This window comes from Budorcas taxicolor, chromosome 19, assembly GCF_023091745.1.
Source record: "Budorcas taxicolor isolate Tak-1 chromosome 19, Takin1.1, whole genome shotgun sequence".
Taxonomy (NCBI): domain Eukaryota; kingdom Metazoa; phylum Chordata; class Mammalia; order Artiodactyla; family Bovidae; genus Budorcas; species Budorcas taxicolor.
Genome location: NC_068928.1, coordinates 39804426 through 39823249, shown reverse-complemented (window position 1 = coordinate 39823249; position 18824 = coordinate 39804426). Strand labels below are relative to the sequence as shown.

At 54.3% G+C, this 18824-nt stretch overlaps 2 protein-coding genes across 3 annotated transcripts; one reads left to right on the top strand and one right to left on the bottom strand.

The window, feature by feature from the left end:
* Positions 1-3423: 3423 nt before the first annotated feature.
* Positions 3424-7239, bottom strand: GRB7 (growth factor receptor bound protein 7). Its single transcript, XM_052658332.1, has 14 exons — positions 7085-7239; positions 6818-6968; positions 6480-6636; positions 6264-6385; positions 6095-6172; positions 5710-5847; positions 5261-5371; positions 5019-5117; positions 4644-4724; positions 4422-4538; positions 4182-4242; positions 3966-4053; positions 3769-3862; positions 3424-3570 (listed from the first exon to the last, which is right to left on the bottom strand). Exons 1-14 carry the CDS (start codon positions 7234-7236, stop codon positions 3424-3426), a joined length of 1596 nt encoding a protein of 531 aa, XP_052514292.1. The 5' UTR covers positions 7237-7239.
* Positions 7240-17160: 9921 nt separating this feature from the next.
* MIEN1 (migration and invasion enhancer 1) lies at positions 17161-18539 on the top strand. 2 transcript variants are annotated; one of them, XM_052658301.1, is made up of 4 exons: positions 17161-17277; positions 17382-17479; positions 17914-17990; positions 18078-18539. In XM_052658301.1, the coding sequence occupies exons 1-4, from the start codon at positions 17189-17191 to the stop codon at positions 18159-18161; spliced, it is 348 nt and encodes a 115-aa protein (XP_052514261.1). In that variant the 5' UTR covers positions 17161-17188; the 3' UTR covers positions 18162-18539. The 2 variants fall into 2 exon arrangements, with proteins under 2 accessions (XP_052514261.1, XP_052514262.1); XM_052658302.1 differs by having other exon boundaries at positions 17177-17277; positions 17360-17479.
* The last annotated feature ends 285 nt before the right edge of the window (positions 18540-18824 follow it).

Here is an 18824-nt window from a genome sequence, read left to right as displayed (position 1 = left end):
GGCGGATTCTTTACCAGCTGAGCCACAAAGGAAGCCCAAAATACTGGAGTGGGTAGCCTATCCCTTCTCCAGCGGATCCTCCCCACCCAGAAATTGAACCGGGGTCTTCTGCATTGCAGGTGGATTCTTTACCAAGTGAGCTATGAGGGAAGCCCATCGCCAAGTACCGATGACCCAGCTTCAAACAGTGTCAATGCATGGTCATGACTACACTCAACCTCTCCCCTAACCTCTAGGTTATTTTAAAAACAAAGTTGAGAAGAGGACTTAGGCCAAGGGGTCCCTTCCAGGACTGCTGCTGCCAGTCCCAACCCACACCTCCACAGGAGACTCTCCAGCACTAGTAGAATGCACTTTCTTAGAATCCGAAAGCTATAATGTGAGGAGCTCAAAGACCCTAGGAGGAGATTCAAATGCTGCTGCTGCTGCTGCTAAGTCACTTCAGTTGTGTCCGACTCTGTGCAACCCCATAGACGGCAGCCCACCAGGCTCCCCCGTCCCTGGGATTCTCCAGGCAAGAACACTGGATTGGGTTGCCATGTCCTCCTCCAATGCATGAAAGTGAAAAGTGAAAGTGAAGTCACTCAGTCATGTCCGACTCTTAGTGACCCCATGAACTGCAGCTTACCAGGCTCCTCCGTCCATGGGATTTTCTAGGCAGGAGTACTGGAGTGGGGTGCCATTGCCGTCTCCAAGATTCAAATAAAGGAGCATTAAAGACCTTTGGCTAAAAGCCTCAGCTGCACTTCTAAGCAGCATGAGTACCAACGACCAGCCATAGTAAATGAGGCTGTTTTGGGTCTCCCAGTCTTTTCCAGTGGCCCAGTCAAGATCATGCAAAGCGGAACTATCCAGTTAAGCCAGAAAATCATGAGAAAGAATTTTTTAAGCACCCCCCCCAAACCAAGCTGAGGACCTCCTTGGTGGTCCAGTGTTTAAGAATCTGCCTGCCAATGCAGGAGACTCGAGTTTGAGCCCTGGTTCAGAAAGATCCCACATGCCACGGGGTAACAGCCTGGGTGCCACAACTACTGAAGCCCACGAACCCTGGAGCCTGTGCTCTGCAAGCAGAGGAGCCGCCACAGAAAGAAGCCCACGCGCCAAGCTAGAGCAGCCACACTCACTGCAGCTAGGGAAAGCCCGCGCACAGCAATGAAGACCCAGTGCAGCCAAAACTAAAAATAAATAAGACACTTTTTTAAACTCTTTTTAAAAAAAAGCGGAGACGTCATTTCACTCATAAGTACTTCAGAATGAATCTCTTAAATGTAAAGACTTAAAAAAAAAACCCATAACCACAATACCACTATCACTCTTTAAAAAGTTAACCATAATTCCTTAATATTATCAAATATCTCATCAGAGTTCAAAGTTTCCCCAATTGCTCATAAATGCTTCTTATAGTTCACTAGTTTGGATTTGAATCAAATAGGTCAACATATTACATCTGCTTGATAAGTGTCTAAATTTCTTGAAACCTAGAGATTTCCCATCTTTTCTTTTCTTGTAATTTTTTGTTATTGAAGAAATCGGGTTATCTGTTCTGTAGTTTCCCAGTCTGGATTTTGGTCATCGTATCCCTATGTGTCATTTCACATGTTCCTCTGGTTTTTTATAAAACTCATCATTGGATGCAGGGAGCTTGATTTCTTGGCAAAAATAATGCCTCAGTGAGTTTCATGTGTCTGGAGGGAGGTTCTATCTCTTTGTGATCTGCAGATTGAGCAGCATTTCAGGGGTTGCCAATCTGATACCTTTCCTATAAAGATTTCCCATCATGTAAGAGCTGAAACTATAAAGCTCTTAGACAAAATCATAGACTGGCATGGGCAGAGGCCAGACCCTGCAGGGTCTATCTGAGCTGAAGTGGAGGCATCGTGCAGGGAGGGGGCAGGGAGCAGGCAGAGTGCTATTTTGGAAATACCACTCTTGATGTTGAAGGACAGATTGGAGAGGAAGCCAGACTCAGGGGGCTGAGTGCTGTGGGATTCCATCATGGCTTTCTGGAGAAAACAGAACAACAGACAGCACAGAAAACAGTGGAGCCAACTACAAGGACAGAAAGCAGATCTTCGGTCAGGGAGGGAGAGGGGTTGAGGAGGGAGGAGTTGAACACAGGGACCCACTGGAGGTAAGGTAATGGAGCCACTGTGTGACTTGGTGGTGATGGACTGTGCGTTTGTCAGGACTCATTACCCTACCAGGTAGCCCAGGACTTGCCGAGGACATGGATGCTGTCTGACCCATTTCCGGCTCCCAGGCCCTGTTAGAGTGACCTCCATGGCTTTAGGTCCCGTCAGAAAGCCTCACCTGGATGACAGTTCCCTGTTTGTTCATTCATTTAACAAGCCATCCTTGGGCACCTACTCTGAGCCAGTATGTGGTACCAAGACTCTACTGGGTACCAAGACTCTCTGATGACCAAGAGCTCCTCAAGAAACATCAGGCTTGGGGACTTCCCTCGTGGTCCAGTGGCTAATGTAGGGGGCCCAGGTTCGATCCCTGGTCAGGGAACTAGATCCCACATATTACAACTAAGGAGGTCACATGCCTCAACTAAGACCTGGTGCAGCCAAATAAATATTTTAAAGAAAGAAACATCCAGGTTTGGCTGCACGTGGCCTGGATCCATCTGACACATTTTCAGGAGTTTGACTGGTGCCCATCTCTCCTGGTGGGCTTCCCTGATAACTCAGTTGGTAAAGCATCTGCCTGCAAAGCACCCAGATAAGTGCCTGGGTCAGGAAGATCCGCTGGAGAAGGGATAGGCTTATTCTTGGACTTCCCTTCTGGCTCAGCTGGTAAAGAATCCTCCTGCAAAGCGGGAGAGCTGGGTTCAATCTCTGGGTTGGGAAGATCCCCTGGACAAGGGAAAGGCTACCCACTCCAGTATTCTGGCCTGGAAAATTCCATGGACTGTATAGTCCATGGGGTCGCAAAGAGTCAAACACGCTAGCAACTTCCACTTTCACCTCTCCTGATCACCCTCCAGCCCCAGCTAGCCGGGCCTTGACAGACAGAACTCACAGGTGTACCAAAAAATAATCTTTATTGTCACTAGTATAAAACAGAGATCAACTGGCCTCTCAGTCTGTACAAAATGTGGGGTGTAAAGACCACCTCGGCTGCCCCCATTTCTCCCATAGTGTCCTGTCCCAGAGCAGCACCCAGAAGCTCCGTGCAGGGGAGAAGGCCACACAAGTGCCTTCCCTGAAGGAGAAGTTGAGGGTGGACTGAGCAGGGAGCACCTTCTGCCTGAGGGAGGCAAGGAGCAGAGGAGAAAACTGGATTAGGGGAGCTCCCAGCCATTCATGATGATCCTGGCCTCACCTTCTGCCCACTCTGAGTCCGCTCCGGGGCGGGCAGCTCTGGAGGAGGAGGGCAGCCTGGGGTGGGCCGAGATGTGACCGGCCCGTGCAGTGGTCAGAGGGCCACGCGGGTGCAGCAGTAGCGCAGCAGGCAGGGCAGGATGCCGCGGTTCAGCTGGTGGAACTCCACGAGCTGCAGCAGGTCGGTGAAGCGAGTCTGGCCGTCGTCCATGCTGAAGTACAGGCGCCCCTCCTCCTCGCTCTGGGGTGTGGCCACAGGGGTGGGAAGTCAGGGAGGGGTGAGGGCCTGGAGGAGCGCCCTCCTGGGCCAAGGCTGAGGTCCCCATTGCTTGTGCAGCAGCAAGGAAAGAGGGGAGACCCCAGGCACCCTCGGGGCAGTGTGGGGAGGATGGGCTGCTGGCAGTCCCGCGTTTGTACGGCAGGAAGCAGGGATACTCACTGGCAGGATAAGGTAATGTTTGACTTTCTGCACGTGGCACAGAGAAAGCACAAAGCCCTGTGGGTTCCGCTGACTCTCTCGGACCAGGAACAGACTGCCAGGAGACAAGGCAACGTGACCCGAGGACACAAGGCCACCACCCGGACCCAGGTCTGTTTCCTCCCTGGTCTGCCGCCCTGCCCAGCCTAGTCCCTTACCCATCAACCAGGCCCTGCTGCCCAATGAGCCGCTGGCTCTCCTCGCGAGAAATGCGTCCATGGAACCAGGGTTGGGTGCGGTGGATGGCTGGGGTGAGAGGAGGCAGATGGGTGGTCACTCTGGGGCGGGGACCCTCCTTCTCACCACCCGCAACAGGAATGCTCAGAGAAGCCATACCAGCCCCCGCCCCGAGGATGCCGGGCCTTCTCACCCACCTGCACTGAGGCTTGTGCCTGAGCTGGGGGTGGGCAGGCTGAGACGGTGGTTCGTCTTCTTCTGCAGAACAGTGGGAGACACGGGGGATCAGGGCACAGCTGGAGCATTACCAGCCCCTCAAGAATAGAGCCTCTTTCTGCAGCTGGGTGCCTCCCCTCGCCCCTCGCTTTCCTCTTCCCGCTCCATGGGAGCCCAGATGGAGAGCAGTACAAACACGCAGCTGAGTGTAGCCCCCTCACCCGCCAGGCCTGGGCCTCCTCCAGGGCGGCGCTCAGAGCTTCCCGGGGGTTCTCAATGACACGCCCGGCATGGCCGGAGAAGTCCATGGCCACCAGAGTGTTGTCTGAGACACTCCTCTGCAGGTTTGACAGGACGGGAGAGGGGTCAGACGGGACCTCAGTATCCCTGGCATGGGGCCTGGGTGCTCCCCTCCCCTTCCCACAACATCCTGTAACGCTCACCGAGGGTGGGGAACCCCCACAGGGTGGGCACAGGTGGCGGCACAGTGTCTGCTGGTAATTCTTATACAGCTGTACCCCAAACTGTGAGGTGGAGAGAGAAAAAAGGCCAGAGGTCACACAGATGCTGGGGGCTCCGCTGTGGCACTCCGCCCAGACCAGGACTCCCCAAGAATCGGGCAACATCCCTGCCCCTGGCTGAGGGGCTTTCTGGAGCCAGAGCTGCAACTCCAGTCTTGGACCAAGGATTCTGAGAGAGCAAGGCTCTGATGATGCCGTCTCATTCCAGAGACTTCCTGGGGGCAGAACTATAACTCCTCCCTCACGCCAGGGATCCCGAGAGCCGGGTCAGCCCCCCAGCCAGCGCCAGGACCTCACCTTGAAGAGGCGGAAGGCGGCTAACCAGCAGGAGCGGCTCTGCTCATCCTCAGTGCAGAAGAGGCGAAGCCCCTTGTGGCCATTTCGAAGCTTATTTGGCTGCAGGGAGAGGAAACTGCCTGGTCCCACATCTGCCTTTAGAACCAGATGTTGTCTCCTGTCTCCATGGGGCAGGGCAGGGTGCAAGGAGAGGAGTCTGGGGGTCCCAGAAGCAGCTCAGAAGCCCCAGGTAGGATCCTCACCTTGATACAGAAGCCAAAGTCTGTGGGCATCCCGTAGAGCTTGCGGCCCTGGGTCACCACATACACATTGGACTCGTTCACATCTGCTACGTACTGCAGGTGCCTCGGATCCTGTGCAGCACGAGTGAGCAAGACTGTACAGGCAGACCCTATCCCCTTCTCAGCATCCCCTCTCAACCAGCTGGGGACAGTTCAGGCCCAGAGAGGAGCAGAGAAGTGCCCCGGGTCACACAGCACGTAGAAGCAGAGCCAGGACTTGAACTCAGTTCACCTGGCTCTCCCACTGCTACCTTCCGGGGCAGGTGAGCTGGGAGGGGAAGAGGGGTAGCTGAGGGTCTCAGGGCCTAGAGGGTGAAAGGTCTAGGAGTTCCCACAGAGAAGGGGCAGCTCCTAGAAGCACCAGGGATGGGGTCTCCGAGGGGCCGGGGCTGTCACCTTTAAGACCTCACCTTGGAAGTGCCCTTGGTGGAGTAATACAGGCCAGAGCGGCGCAGGAAGCAAAAAAAACGTTTCCAAAGCTTGCGCCCTGACCCCCGGAGCTGCAGGAAGCCCTGGATCTCTGGGAAGCTGCCTGCATTCAGGAAGTTCTAAGGACAGGAGAGCAGGGTGAGAGGCCTAGAGGTGGCCACGCACACACACACACACACAGAGGCCTTCCTAGCACCTGCCTCGGTGGCAGGGGTTTACATTTACTGTCATTTAACAGAGGAAGAAACTGATGCTTAGGGCGGTGCTGGGCTTTCCACCCCATAGAGGGATGGCATGGACTTCAGGGCCAAGAAGCCCTGGGCGATCCTGGGGAGTCAAGGCCATGAAATGGGAGTGGGCCCTCACCTGGATGACGTCCTCATGGGACATGCCCGTGTGTGCATCCAGACAGCTAGAGACCATCTTTTCTGGGAATAGGGAGTGCTGGGGGCAAAAGGAGCCAGGAGTCAGGGACTGAGGATCCGGGTGGGGGTTGGGGTGTCCGGGCCCAGACCCCCCTGTTACGCACACTCACTGGAGTGCTCTTGAACAGCTCGTATTTGGCAAAGTTCTTCCGGAAGACGATGCGGCTGTCTCCACCAATGGGCCAGGCAGCCTGCACTTCTGCCACTGACTCATGATCCTCCAAGGCCCGCTCTGGGGTCAAGGGCAAAAAGCAGGGGTCAGTGGAGGCCAGTCAGGTATGAAGCACTGCCTCCCAGGCTAGGCAGTCCCCTGCGGCCCAACTTACCCAGTGCTAGGTAGGGGTGGCACTCCACCAGCCCCCAGTTCTCGTCACTCAGGGAGTGAGATCGCTGCACCAGCATCTCGCACACATAGCGAGCCGTGGCCCCTGCCGCCACCTCCACCGAGCGGCAGGTCCCATCTTCGCTGTACACCTTTATGACCTGCACCCCAGGAATGGCCAGTGAGGCGGGCAAGGGCAAAGGGTGGTTCTCTCCCATCCCCCTCTGCTCTACCCTCTGGGATCCTTGACCAAGTCCCCTCCACCCAGCCAAGGCGGCACTGTATCTGCCCCATCCCCCAGCACCCCATGCTCCCTGCCTTCTCTTTCCCAGGGAAACTCACATGGGGGCAGCTCGTGTCTCGAGGGAGCAGCCCCCTTGCACTGGAGGACCCCCCAAGAATGGGGCTCTGTGAAGAAGGACTGCAGAGCTCGGGGAAGGGGTTGGGGATGGAGGGCAGAGAGGTTGACTGTAGCTCCTCCTCTCGAAGTTTCCTGGGGCGGGAGATGGAAGGGAGGAGTTGCTAGTAAGCTTCTGTGCATTACCCTAGTGCTGACCGCTCCCCCCAGCTCCCCCCAGCCTCCCTCCGTCAGCCAACACCCCACTTTACCTGCTGGTTGGAATGGGCAGAGGCTGGGACCTCTTCACCTCCCCAGACAGAGGGGCATTGAGAGGTGGGGGAGTCCCAGGAGGGGTCCCAGAGGCCAGGTACAGGTCTTCTGGGGAGCTGCTGAGATGAAGTGGAGACAGACCCAGCTCCATGACCTCTGAGGAAGAAGAGAAACAGCTGCTCTTGTGCCCTTGTCCTGGGGAGAGGGGCCAAGGGGACCCAGACCTCCTTCACCCTTCTGTCGGGTGCCCCTCAGAGTTTATCCGGCCCCTCCTCGATCCCCCACTAACTGGAGTTCCCTGGAGCCTCTGGGGAAGGGCAGCGTTGAGTCCCTGTTACAAAAAGGGACTCTGAGCCCTGAAAAAGAAGCACTCCTGCCTCATCACAGGTGAGGCAGGGAGCGGAGCTCAGCGTTTGGACTCCCAGTCCAGCGCTCTTCCTCACCCCAGGTTGCCCAGGGGAAGAGCGGTGAGGGTCCCCTCACCACAGGCCAGGCAGCAGCGACGGACTCCCTGACCCCCACACAGCCGGGCTCAGTGTCACCCTTGCACTTCCCAGCGTGGGGCACTCACTCCTCTGGGCTCTGCCCCAGGTTTTCCCAGTGCTTTGTTGCCAGAGCCTGTTGTGGCAACGCCTGCTCAAGCACTGAGTGATGCACAGGAGAGAAGAAGGTGGGGAAGGACAGGAACCAGGAGGACAGGAGGCGGGCTCAGTTGCAGTGGGAAGGAGAAGGCGAGTCTGGGGCCTGCGCCCCAGAGGCCCCCAAACCTTGTGTGCCTTTGTTAGACCCCTCCCCCTCCCCAACTTTCTTGAGGCCTCAACTCCAGAGCCACCTCCTCTGAGAAGCCTTCCTGGATTTTCCACATTCTGACTGAAGGGCTCCCTCTGGGCCCTGTGCTGGGGCCTCCACACCTGTCTTATCCACCCACTGGTCTGAAGACGCCTGGCCATCCCAGGCAAGGCCAGGGTCTTACCCATGTTTTATTGCCCACAGGCACTACACGGCATCCAGGACAAGGATAGAAGAGATGGGGCAAGGATGGCCACCAGCAGGTGGAGGCATCGCAAGCCCCTCCTCCCCAGGAACCAAGACCCTTTAGGCTGGGCTGAGACCTGGGACGACCTGCAGTTCTGTCCCCTGCCTGTGCTCCAGATACTGGGCCAGCGCTGTTAGCTTGCCTAAGGCACCCAAGATCTGCCCCCCTTCCCCGCACCTGGGATGAGGCAGGTCCCCAACCTTTAAGTGAGGACATGAGATTTGGGGGACAGGTGAGTCAGGGTGGGGCGGGACACACTGCCTGGAGCTCTCCATTCACCCTTGACTCATCTCCACTACTTCCTGGCTTAGGAGAAACACAAACAACCCTGCCTCTACCCATCCCCTCCACTCCCCCCGCCCCACAAGAACAGGACTGGGGAGGAGGAAGATGTGGGTGGTGGGGGGGAGGCTGAGGCTCCTCTGACATCATCTCCTCCTCCCCACCTTTGGCCTACCTCCAGTCCAGGTCCAGGTGCAACCTGCAAAGGGCCCCAGGTAGCCACCACCCAGCCCAGGAGCCCCCTCACCCAGGCGGGAGAGAAGAAAAGCCTGGCCGGGATTCAGAAGCCCATCTGGAGTGGAGCTGACCTCACAGGGGTGCCCCTGGGGTACCTAAAGTAACCTAAAGAAACATGCAGTGCTCCTTCTCCTGTCCAGAGCCCCCCAGACTTGCATTCTGCTGCTGCTGCCCACCCTTAGCATCCAGGACTCAGCTGGCCCGGGAGGGTCTCATCCTCATCATCCCTGGGAAATGAGGGTCCTTTTAATTCATATACTCTCCTGGGTGTTCTGATCAAAGGTGTACTCAGCAGCAGGAGTGGAAAGTCAAGACACACAGGAAGACAGACACAGACAGGCAGACACGGGAAGGCCAGGAGGGAGAGCCAGCGACGAGGCTGGGGGTCCTGCCAGGAAGGGAAAGATCCACCCACCATGGAACACCAAGAGACACCAGCACATCAACACCGAAACACAAGGCCCCCACTCCCACCCCCGTCTAACCTCTGGCAAACAGCCCTGCTCACTTCATCCCAGGGGGGACTAGGGGAAGGGCTGCAGGAACCACCCGCTCCAGGAAGCCAGAGACCAACAGTGGCGTGGTCTGAGACCAGGAGGCCTGGATCCTCTCTCATCCCAGAGGGAAGGGGAATCTGGGCAGCGTTTGGAAGGGGAGAGGGTAGATTTGAATCAGACTAGAGTCTGGCCTCTGTGGGGGGCGGGAAGGCTGACTCTGGATGGGTTTAGCCTTCAGATCCCATCACCCAGCTCTCCAGACCCCTCTAAGGCAGGACAGGACTGGGGAGTCAGGACCGAAGAGAGGAGAGGTGAGAGAAACCGATCCTAGCTGTCTCCCCTGGGCAGCCCCCTCCACCACCCCCAAGAGACCTGAAACTTTCCAACTGGGGCCCTGGGAAGGTTATATTGAAGAAATCGACCCCCACATCTATCTGTCCCCTTAGTACTGCGACTCCCTTCTGCGACTTCCCCGCCCCCGTGGCTCGGGCCCCACCCTCCTTCCCGCCCTCCCGCCTCCAGCCTCCTTGTTTACTTCCTGAATCTTGCCCCACCTGGCTGGCCCCGAGGGCGGGTGGCAGGGCTCAGGGTAGAAGGCCGGGCCGGTAGAAAACAAGGCCACCTTCGGTACCGGGTGGGGGGGTGGGGGGGTGGGGGGGTGGGGTGGGGTGGGGAGGGGCTGGAGCTGGGGCCTGGAGGTGGCGGGAAGGCCCCCGCCAGGCCCAGGAACCCCACGCCCCGCCCGCATCGGGATTTAGTTAGGAGGAAGGCTTTACCTGTGGGGGAGCGCTTAGGGTGAGGGCTCAGGTGAGGAGGCGGGAAACCCCTAGCTGACCTGGAGTTGGGGGAGGGCCCCCGGACCCTGCGGCCCCGCCCCCTCCCTCACTAGGGGAAAAACATCCAATGGGAATGAGGGGGGCAGCTCTTTTAAAGTTTAATTCGGGAAGAATGCTAGAGTGTCTGTGGAGTTAATCATTACAGGCTGCTTGCCTTCACGGGGGGCCCCCCCAGCAGGATAGCGGGGGGTGGAGAGGCGAGAGCAGAGTCCAGGACAAGCGGACCAAGAGGGGGCATTCTCGAGGCGCAGTGGGGTTGGAAGGCCTGGCAAGGGCAGGCAGGAGTATTCTCCATCCCCAGCGTGCCAGGGAGACCCCGACTGGGATGAGTCTTCCCCAAGACTGTTCAGACGGACAAGGCAATCTGCCCCCCTCCCCCATGCGCACAGCGCACCCACTCTCCCCAGGCCCTACTGCGCTGCAGACCCCCAGCATCTATCCCTTCAGCCTACCTAGACCACTTCTTTCTGAAGCCAGAAGGGACCACCCCCCTCCCCGGGGCCTGTCCCACCCCCTACCTTCCCACCGGAGGGTTGTGCTGAGTCGCTCAGTTCAGTTCAGTTGCTCAGTCGTGACCGACTCTTTGCGACCCCAAGGACTGTAGCTCGCCAAGCTCCTCTGTCTATGGGGATCCTCCAGGCAAGAATACTGGAGTGGATTGCCATGCCCTCCTCCAGGGGATCTTCCCAACCCAGGAATGGAATTGAACTGGGGTCTCCTGCATTGCAGACAGATTCTTTACCAGCTGACCTACCAGGGAAGCCTGTATTGCTGAGTAAGGATGCAATTCAGAGAATCTGTCTCCTTTACTGCCCTCCAAGTTGGAGGGTGCCCCACTGCCCCCACAGAGACATCTGTCTTTAATAAAGACTTGGGGGAACTCAAACTGGGGTCAAAGCAGACGGAGCCTGGAGACACTTGGGGCTGCCCCCTCGGCTTGGGACACCCCTCCCAGCTCTCTTTCTGGGGACGTGGGGAGGGGCTAGTTTCAGCGGGAAATCCGCCCCTCTCAGGGAGGAAAGAATCTGGATTCCTGCTTCCCTGACCCCATCAGCAGGTTGGAGTGTGTGTTTGGGGCTGTTGGGGGGCGGGGTGGAGAGGGACGAAGGAATGGAGAGAACAGGGAGTGAGAACAGGGAAAGACCGAGGGCAGATAGTGAGGAGGGGGCAGGATGGGAAGCTGGAGGAAAAGAGAAAGTGAGGCCTCCAGGAAAACACAGCAGGAGGCCGCATCTTTCTCCATATTCTCCAAAGATCTCCACATCTTTCTCCGGGATCTACTGGTGCTCCCCGCCCCCAAGACGAAGTGCCGCGCTCTGGTCCTTACCTGGACCCTGGGTGTTGGCACACCTGGCTGGGGCCACCGATTTAGGAAGGGAGATGCCAAGCTCTTAACTGCCTGTCCCCCCCACCCCCTTCCCCGCCCTTGGCCTGACATCACTGAAGGGGGGAAGGGAGGGGGAGCCGGGCGGCCTCCTGTCCTGCCCACCTGGGCAGCCATCCAGTCAGCTCCTGGCCCTGAGACTGGCACAGCTTGGGGCCCTGGTGCGGCTGGGAGTGGGAGCAGATTGTCGTCTGCAACCAATCTCGGTGCCCTTACCTGGAGGAGCCCCAGCTGGAGTAGCAGGACACAGGGTCCGAAGTCCGGCGCTGTCTAGGAACCTCAGGTACCTGGGCTTGATCTCAAACCCCCTCCCTCTTCTCTACAGGTGTAGGAGAGTGTCCCGACTTTGAACGTAGGAGTCGGGGGAGGTTGAGCTCTGTTGTCCAGGCTTCTGACCCAAGGAAACAAATTATCTTGGGCAGGTGGGGGCGGGGCCTGAGGGAGGGGCATGGGAGGAGGAAGCACCGGAGGAGGGGCGGGGACTCCCTGACACTCTACCCTGGCTGGGATTGTTTTTGTCTTTCTGTAGCAGGTGCCAGGGGAGAAACAGTCAAACTGTACAGCCCCTAAAGCGAAGATCTAGAGTCCTCATGACCTGGGAGGGAGGAGCAGGGACCTGGAAGATCAGAGAAAAGGGACTCGCCCACTCTTCCCCACGCCCCTTCCCAAACCTGGTCTGTTCATTGCCCAATTTAGGGGGCCTGTCTGCTGCTTAGGGTCTTACCCCTTGGGGCAAAGGGCACTCTATGAAAGAGGGAAGCCAGCCAGAAGGATGTCCAGCAACACGGCCTGCCCCTTGACCTCCAGCCACAGTCTGACCACCCAAGGCTGCACCCTGGCCCCTCAGGGGCACCCAGCATATACGCTCCCTTCTAAGCAAAGTCCACAGTCTCAGGTTTTCCTTCTGAAATCGAAGGGGTTAGGCAAGGTCTCCCAGTGGCAGAGGTCGTTTGGGGAAAGCTCTGGCCAGGTGCCAGGGGACTCCCCTTAGCGCTGGCCTTCAGCAGTAGGCAAACACAAGGTTGGAGAGAGGGCCTAGGAGACTGAGATCAAAGGCACCAGCCGCGTCCCACAAGTGGGTGACAGTTCAGTAAACAAACAATTCATAGGGGTGATAAGAGATCTGCCCTGGGGGACCTGGAGGAATGACTGGATGCTCAACTTTCTCCAAACTCAATTTTCCTTGAAAAAACCAGCCTGGACTAAGTGAAGAAGTGGGGAAAGAGGCAAGGTCACCTGGGCCACTGGATATCATGTGAAAAACACGGTAGACAATTCACTCAATCAATTCTTCATTCACTCAGCTAATATTTGTTAAGTGCCTACTATATGCCAACCGCATGCTTGGCACTGGGGATACAGTGAGCAACAAAACAGATCCCACCGTTATCTTCACGCAGCCCAATCGGGGAGACTGATGTTAATCAAAGAACCAGGGCTTCCCTGGTGGTCCAGTTATTAAGAATCCACCTTACAATGCAGGGGACACCAGTTCAATCCCTGGTCTGGGAAGATCCCACATGCCGTGGAGCAACTAAGCCCGTGTGCCGCAACTACTGAAGCCCGCAAGCCTGGAGCCAGTGCTCCACAACGAGAGAAGCTACCACAACTGGAGGGTAGCCCCAGCTTGCTGCAACCAGAGAAAAGCCCAAGCAAACACTGAAGACCCAGCAGCAGTCAAAATAAAAAGAAATCAAAGGATCACACAAATAATAAGAGATGAGAGGAGACAGCTATACTGGGAAAACACACAGGGAGTTAAGGAAGACTTCTCCATGGAAGTGACAGTTGAGCAGAGGGGAAGTTGTCTGGATTGGAGGATTTGGATTGGTGGAATGCGAAGGGGGAGCACCTTTCATGATGATGAAACAAGTGCCAAAACCCTTGACAAAAGGGGACAGAGCATGCAGAGGCAGAGCAGGGTGGAGAAGGAAGGAGAGGAGCCCACAGGTGTGGCTGAGCACGTGTGAGAGGTGTGGGGAAAGGCTTTGTACTCAACTGTGTCCCTCAAAGTGTGGCCTCCAAATCTGCCTGGGCTTGTGTAAAAACACAGATCCCTGGGTTTCCCTGGTGGTCCAGTGGGTAAGACTCCTCCTGCCAATGCAGGGGACACAGCTTCGATCCCCGGTCCAGGAAAATTCCACATGCCATTGGGCAACTAAGCCCATGAGCCGCAACTACTGAGCCAGCCTGCCTAGAGCCTGTGATCCACAACAGGAGAAGCCATGGCAATGAGAAGCCTGGGAATCGCAAGTGGAGAAAAGCCCAAGCGCCAACAAAGACCCAGCACAACCAAAAATAAATAAAATACAACTTTAAAAAACCAAGCAAACAACAACAAAGAAACAGATCCCTGGGCCCCTCCCCAGCTACTGAAACTTGGTCTCTGGGGACAAGACCCAGGAATGTATGGTATTGACAAGCCCTCAGGTGGTTGTTCTGTAAACCAGGTTTAAGAGCCATCCATCCTGTCTGTCCAGACCAGCAGGAACTATGGGCAGAGGCCAGACCCTACAGGGTCCATCTGAGCTTAAGTAGAGGCCCAAAGGAGCGGGCAGATTTATATTTTGGAAAAATCACTCTGGATGTTGACAGACAGGATAAGTTGGAAAGAGAAACCAGACTCAAGAGGGCTCAGTGCTATAGGATTCCATTTATATGACTTTCTAGAGGGCGCAGAATGCTAAGGACAGAAAACAGATCTGGAGTTGAGGAGAAGGGAGAGCGGTTGACAGCAGAGAAGCTTGTGAGGAGGTAATGGAGTTGTTGTGTATCTTGGTCCTGGTGGTAGAAGTACAACGGTGTGTGTCAGGACTGACAGAAAGGTACACTCCAGAGGATGTGTATTACTGTGTATAAGTTATATCTAAATCTATTTAAAAAAGAAACGACAGTGAAAAAGAATAGATTTATATATCAATATGGAGAAGGAAATGGCAACCCACACCAGTGTTCTTGCCTGGAGAATCCCAGGGACAGGGGAGCCTGGTGGGCTGCCATCTGTGGGGTCGCACAGAGTCGGACACGACTGAAGCGACTTAGTAGTAGTAGTAGTATATATCAATAGGACAGCTTCAAGAGTCCAAGTAAAAATCCTTACATTTCTGGTCAATTGATTTTTTTTTAAACATTTTAACTTTTTTTTTTCATGTGGATCATTTTTAAAGTCTTTATTGAATTTGTTACAATATTGCTTCTGTTTTATGTTCTGGTTTTTTGTTTGTGAGACATGTGGGATCTTAGTTCCCCAACCAGGGATCGAACCCAAACCCTCTACACTGGAAGACGAAGTCGTAACCACTGGACCTACTGGTTAATTGATTTTTGACAAAGGTGCCAAGACAATTCAGTGAGGGAAAGAATAGTCTTTTTGATAAATGGTTCTGGGACAGATTGAATAGCCACATGGCAAAAGATGAATTTAGATCCTCCCTTACACCAGGGCTTCCCTGGTGGCGCAGAGGTTAAAGCATCTGCCTCCAATGTGGGAGACCTGGGTTCAATCCCTGGGTTGGGAAGATCCCCTGGAGAAGGAAATGGCAATCCACTCCAGTATTCTTGCCTGGACGGAGAAGCCTAGTAGGTTACTGTCCACGGGGTCGCAAAGAGTAGGACATGACTGAGCGACTTCACCTTCACCTTCACCTTACACAATTTACAAATATTAACTCAAAACAGATCATGGATTTACAAGTAAGAGCTAAAACTATAAAACTTCTAGAAGAAGTTATGGGAGAAAATCTTTCTACCTTGGGTTAGGCAGAGATCTTAGATGCAAATGAGACAGCAAGAGCGCAAATGACAAAATAAAAAGTTGATAAACTATACTTGGCCAAAATTTTAAAATTTTGCACTTCGAAAATTAAATTAAAAAAATACTTGTGGAAGACTGGAGGAAAATAATTACAAGTCATACATTTAATTAGGAACTTTGTATCCAGAATACAGTTGATCATTGAACAATGCAGGGCTTAGAGGTACCAATGACCCAGAGCAGTTGAAAATCTGAATATAACTTTACAGTCAGCCCCCCATCTGGTTTTCACCTTCAGATTGACACAAACTTGTATTGTGTGGTACTATGTATTTACCGAAAAAAACCCACATGTAAGTAGACCCACGCAGTTCAAACCTGTGTTGTACAAGGGTCAATTGTATATAAGGAACTCCTACAAATCAACACTAAAGAGACAAACAACCCAATTAGAAGTGGGCAAAAGATTTGAATAGACGTTTTTCCAAATTAAGATATATGAATGGCTCATAAGCACATGAAAAGGTGCTCAAGACCATTAGAGAAATGCAAATTAAAACCTCCTCACTCCCATCAGGATGGCTATAATGAAAGAGACAGACAGCAAGTGTTGACAAGGATATAGGGAAACAAATCATCATATATTGCTAGTAGGAATGTAAAATGGTACAGCCACTTTGAAAAACATTTTGGCCATTTCTTAAGTTAAACATAAACTTTCCACACGACCTAGCAATTCTACTGGTAGGAACCTACCCACAAGAAGTAAGAACACATGCACATACGAAGACACACAAACATTCATGGCAGCATTATTCAAAATACCCCAAAACTGGAAACTCAAATATCCATCAACTGGTATTGAATAAACAAAACATTTCATCCATACACTGGGATATTTCTCGGCAACAAAAAGGAACCACTGCTGCTAAGTCTCTTCAGTTGTGTCCGACTCTATGCAGCCCCATAGACGGCAGCCCACCAGGCTCCCCCATCCCTGCGATTCTCCAGGCAAGAACACTGGAGTGGGTTGCCATTTCCTTCTCCAATGCATGAAAGTGAAATGTGAAAGTGAAGACGCTCAGTCTCGTCCGACTCTTAGTGACCCCATGGACTGCAGCCTACCAGGCTCCTCCATCCATGGGATTTTCCAGGCAACCACTAGTACATGCTATAACATGGATGAACCTCAAAAACTTTAAAAGGAGTGCAAGAAGTCAGAAGCAAAAGACTACATAGTATTTCATTTATATGAAACATCCAGGAAAGGCAAATTGATAGAAAGCAGATCCGTGGTTGCTTAGGGCTGGAGCCGGTAGCTGGAAAGATTGAAAATACGCAGGTGGGACTTTTTTATGTCGGTGGAAAAGTGTGGAGATGGCTTCACAACTCCGTAAGTCACTGAATTGTTTAGAAATCAATGTTTTAAAGGGATGCTAGAGTGGGTGACCTGAGAGGATCCTTTGGTGGGGCCCCAGGGAAAGAAGAGGCAAGGAGACAGTCTCCGTTTCTAGAGCTGCAAAATGGGAATAAAAAAGCCAGCTCGGTGGCGGGGTAGGATGAGACAGGGAGGTGGAGGAACTGGGTGCACGTGACGGCCGCACAGAGCCTGCGGAATAGAAGCCTTAAAGCCTAAAGGTTTCTGAAGGCATGAGACACACGGAAACTACCCAGGCTGTGCCTGCAGTTTAGCGCTTAAGAGTAAGAAGTACCTGAGTGTGTAACTGTGGAATGCTTTAGAATGCCATCAGCAAGACAGGAGAAACGGCAACTACTCTATATCATCAGTCAACCCCGGGCCCTCTGCAGTCTAAGATATGTCATTAGATTAAATAAGACCGTGAAGTCCAGCGGACACTAGATGTGGGGCAAGACCGGCGCTCCGAGAACTCGGGCCCGGAAAGGTGGTCTAGGCCGATCCGCCCAGCCCAAGCTCTCCAGCTGGTAGGTAACGCGGTCAGAACGCAGTAGCAGCCGCCTGCAGGGGGCGACCCGACGTCACGCGCGGCCCCGCCCCATCACGTGCCCGCGGCGTCGCGTCACACCCGGAAGCAGCGGCCGTAGGGAGCTGGCAGCAATGAGCGGGGATACAGGGACGACGGCCGTAGCGCCCCCTCCCGGGGAGACCGAACCGGGCCATGGGGTCCGCATTGTGGTTGAGTACTGGTGAGCGGCCCCTGCCAGTGACGGGGATCCGGGCCGGATGAGGGTGGGTCCACCGGAGGTACCTTTTCCGAAACCCAACCAGACCTCCGGTATCTTCTCTCTAGCGAACCCTGCGGCTTCGAAGCGACCTACCTGGAGCTGGCGAGTGCCGTGAAGGAGCAGTATCCAGGCATCGAGATCGAGTCGCGCCTGGGGGGCACAGGTGAGGCTGCGGAACACCTGCTGAGTCAGTGTTCTAAATCCCAGCTCCATCACTTTCTAGCTCTGGCATTGGCTGCTTTATAGTGTCCAGCAGTACCTGGCACATAGTAAAATGTCCAGCCCGCTTGAGTCCCCTTCCATAGGTGAGGGGAGTCACATTTGAAGCCTACTGGGAGAAACGGGTGAGACCGAAGTGTTGGAGGGAAGGGAAACTTTCATTGAGTTACCAGGAGTTCAAAGGAAGGGCACACGGGTGATGCCTCCCTTCAGTTTCATTGGCTTGACCCTAGGCTAGGAAATGGCTTGAAGAATCTCTAATGTGGCTGAGGGAGCTTGTATGAAGTCTAAGGAGTGTGGAAGGCCCCCTTTTGTAGAACTTCCCGCCTTTTGCCTGTGCTCAGCATACGGTTCATTCATACATTTATTTAATACTAGGGGCCTTTGAGATTGAAATCAATGGACAGCTGGTGTTCTCCAAGCTGGAGAATGGGGGCTTTCCTTATGAGAAAGATGTGAGTACTTGCAATACCGGGAATAACCCTAGTTCAGCTTGCCCCTCCAAGGGACACATCATCCCATTCCACATCTCTGCCCTCTAGCTCATTGAGGCTATCCGAAGAGCCAGTAACGGAGAACCCCTCGAAAAGATCACCAACAGCCGCCCTCCTTGTGTCATCCTGTGACTGGATGTGATTCTCGGTTCCTGCTCTCTTCTGGGATCCAAGCCTTGGTTGCCCCACTTTGATTCTGCTGAGGGCTCCCCACTGCCTGTCTCACCTCACTGAGCTCCTGGCAGCTAAGAGACCCTGGCCTCCACTTTGCCCCTTTGGTGGGCACCAGGAGGGAGGAGATGGTTCTGTGGTCTTAGGGGTGGAAGAGATGCTCTCCATGGACATTTCCACAGCCACCTTACACCCCTTCCCTAAGATCAGTGCCCACAAAAACCTGCTCCCCTCTCCAGCTTAGCCATACCTGTCAGATGTTACCATAGTTCTAATTTATTTTCCACTAGCCCCAGGCAATGTCAGCTATTGGCAATAAAGTGGCACTGCAAACTCCTGTGCCCCCACTAGTGTGTGTCTTATGTCCAGTTTGGGACTGTGAGGAGGGAGGAAGGGGGGACAGAGGCCAGCCCAACCTTTGTGCCACCAACATGACTGTGCTGGCTGGGTGGGTGGGTTTTTTCTGGATTTGTTTAGTCACTAAGTCATGTCTGATTCTTTGCGACCCCATGGACTGCACGATTCCCTGTCCCTAGCTACTCTTAATTCAGTGATTTCCTTGCCAAGGCAAGAAAAATGAGTCAACAGTGCATCTTGTTTCCTCTGTCCTTCCCTGACTCCCCC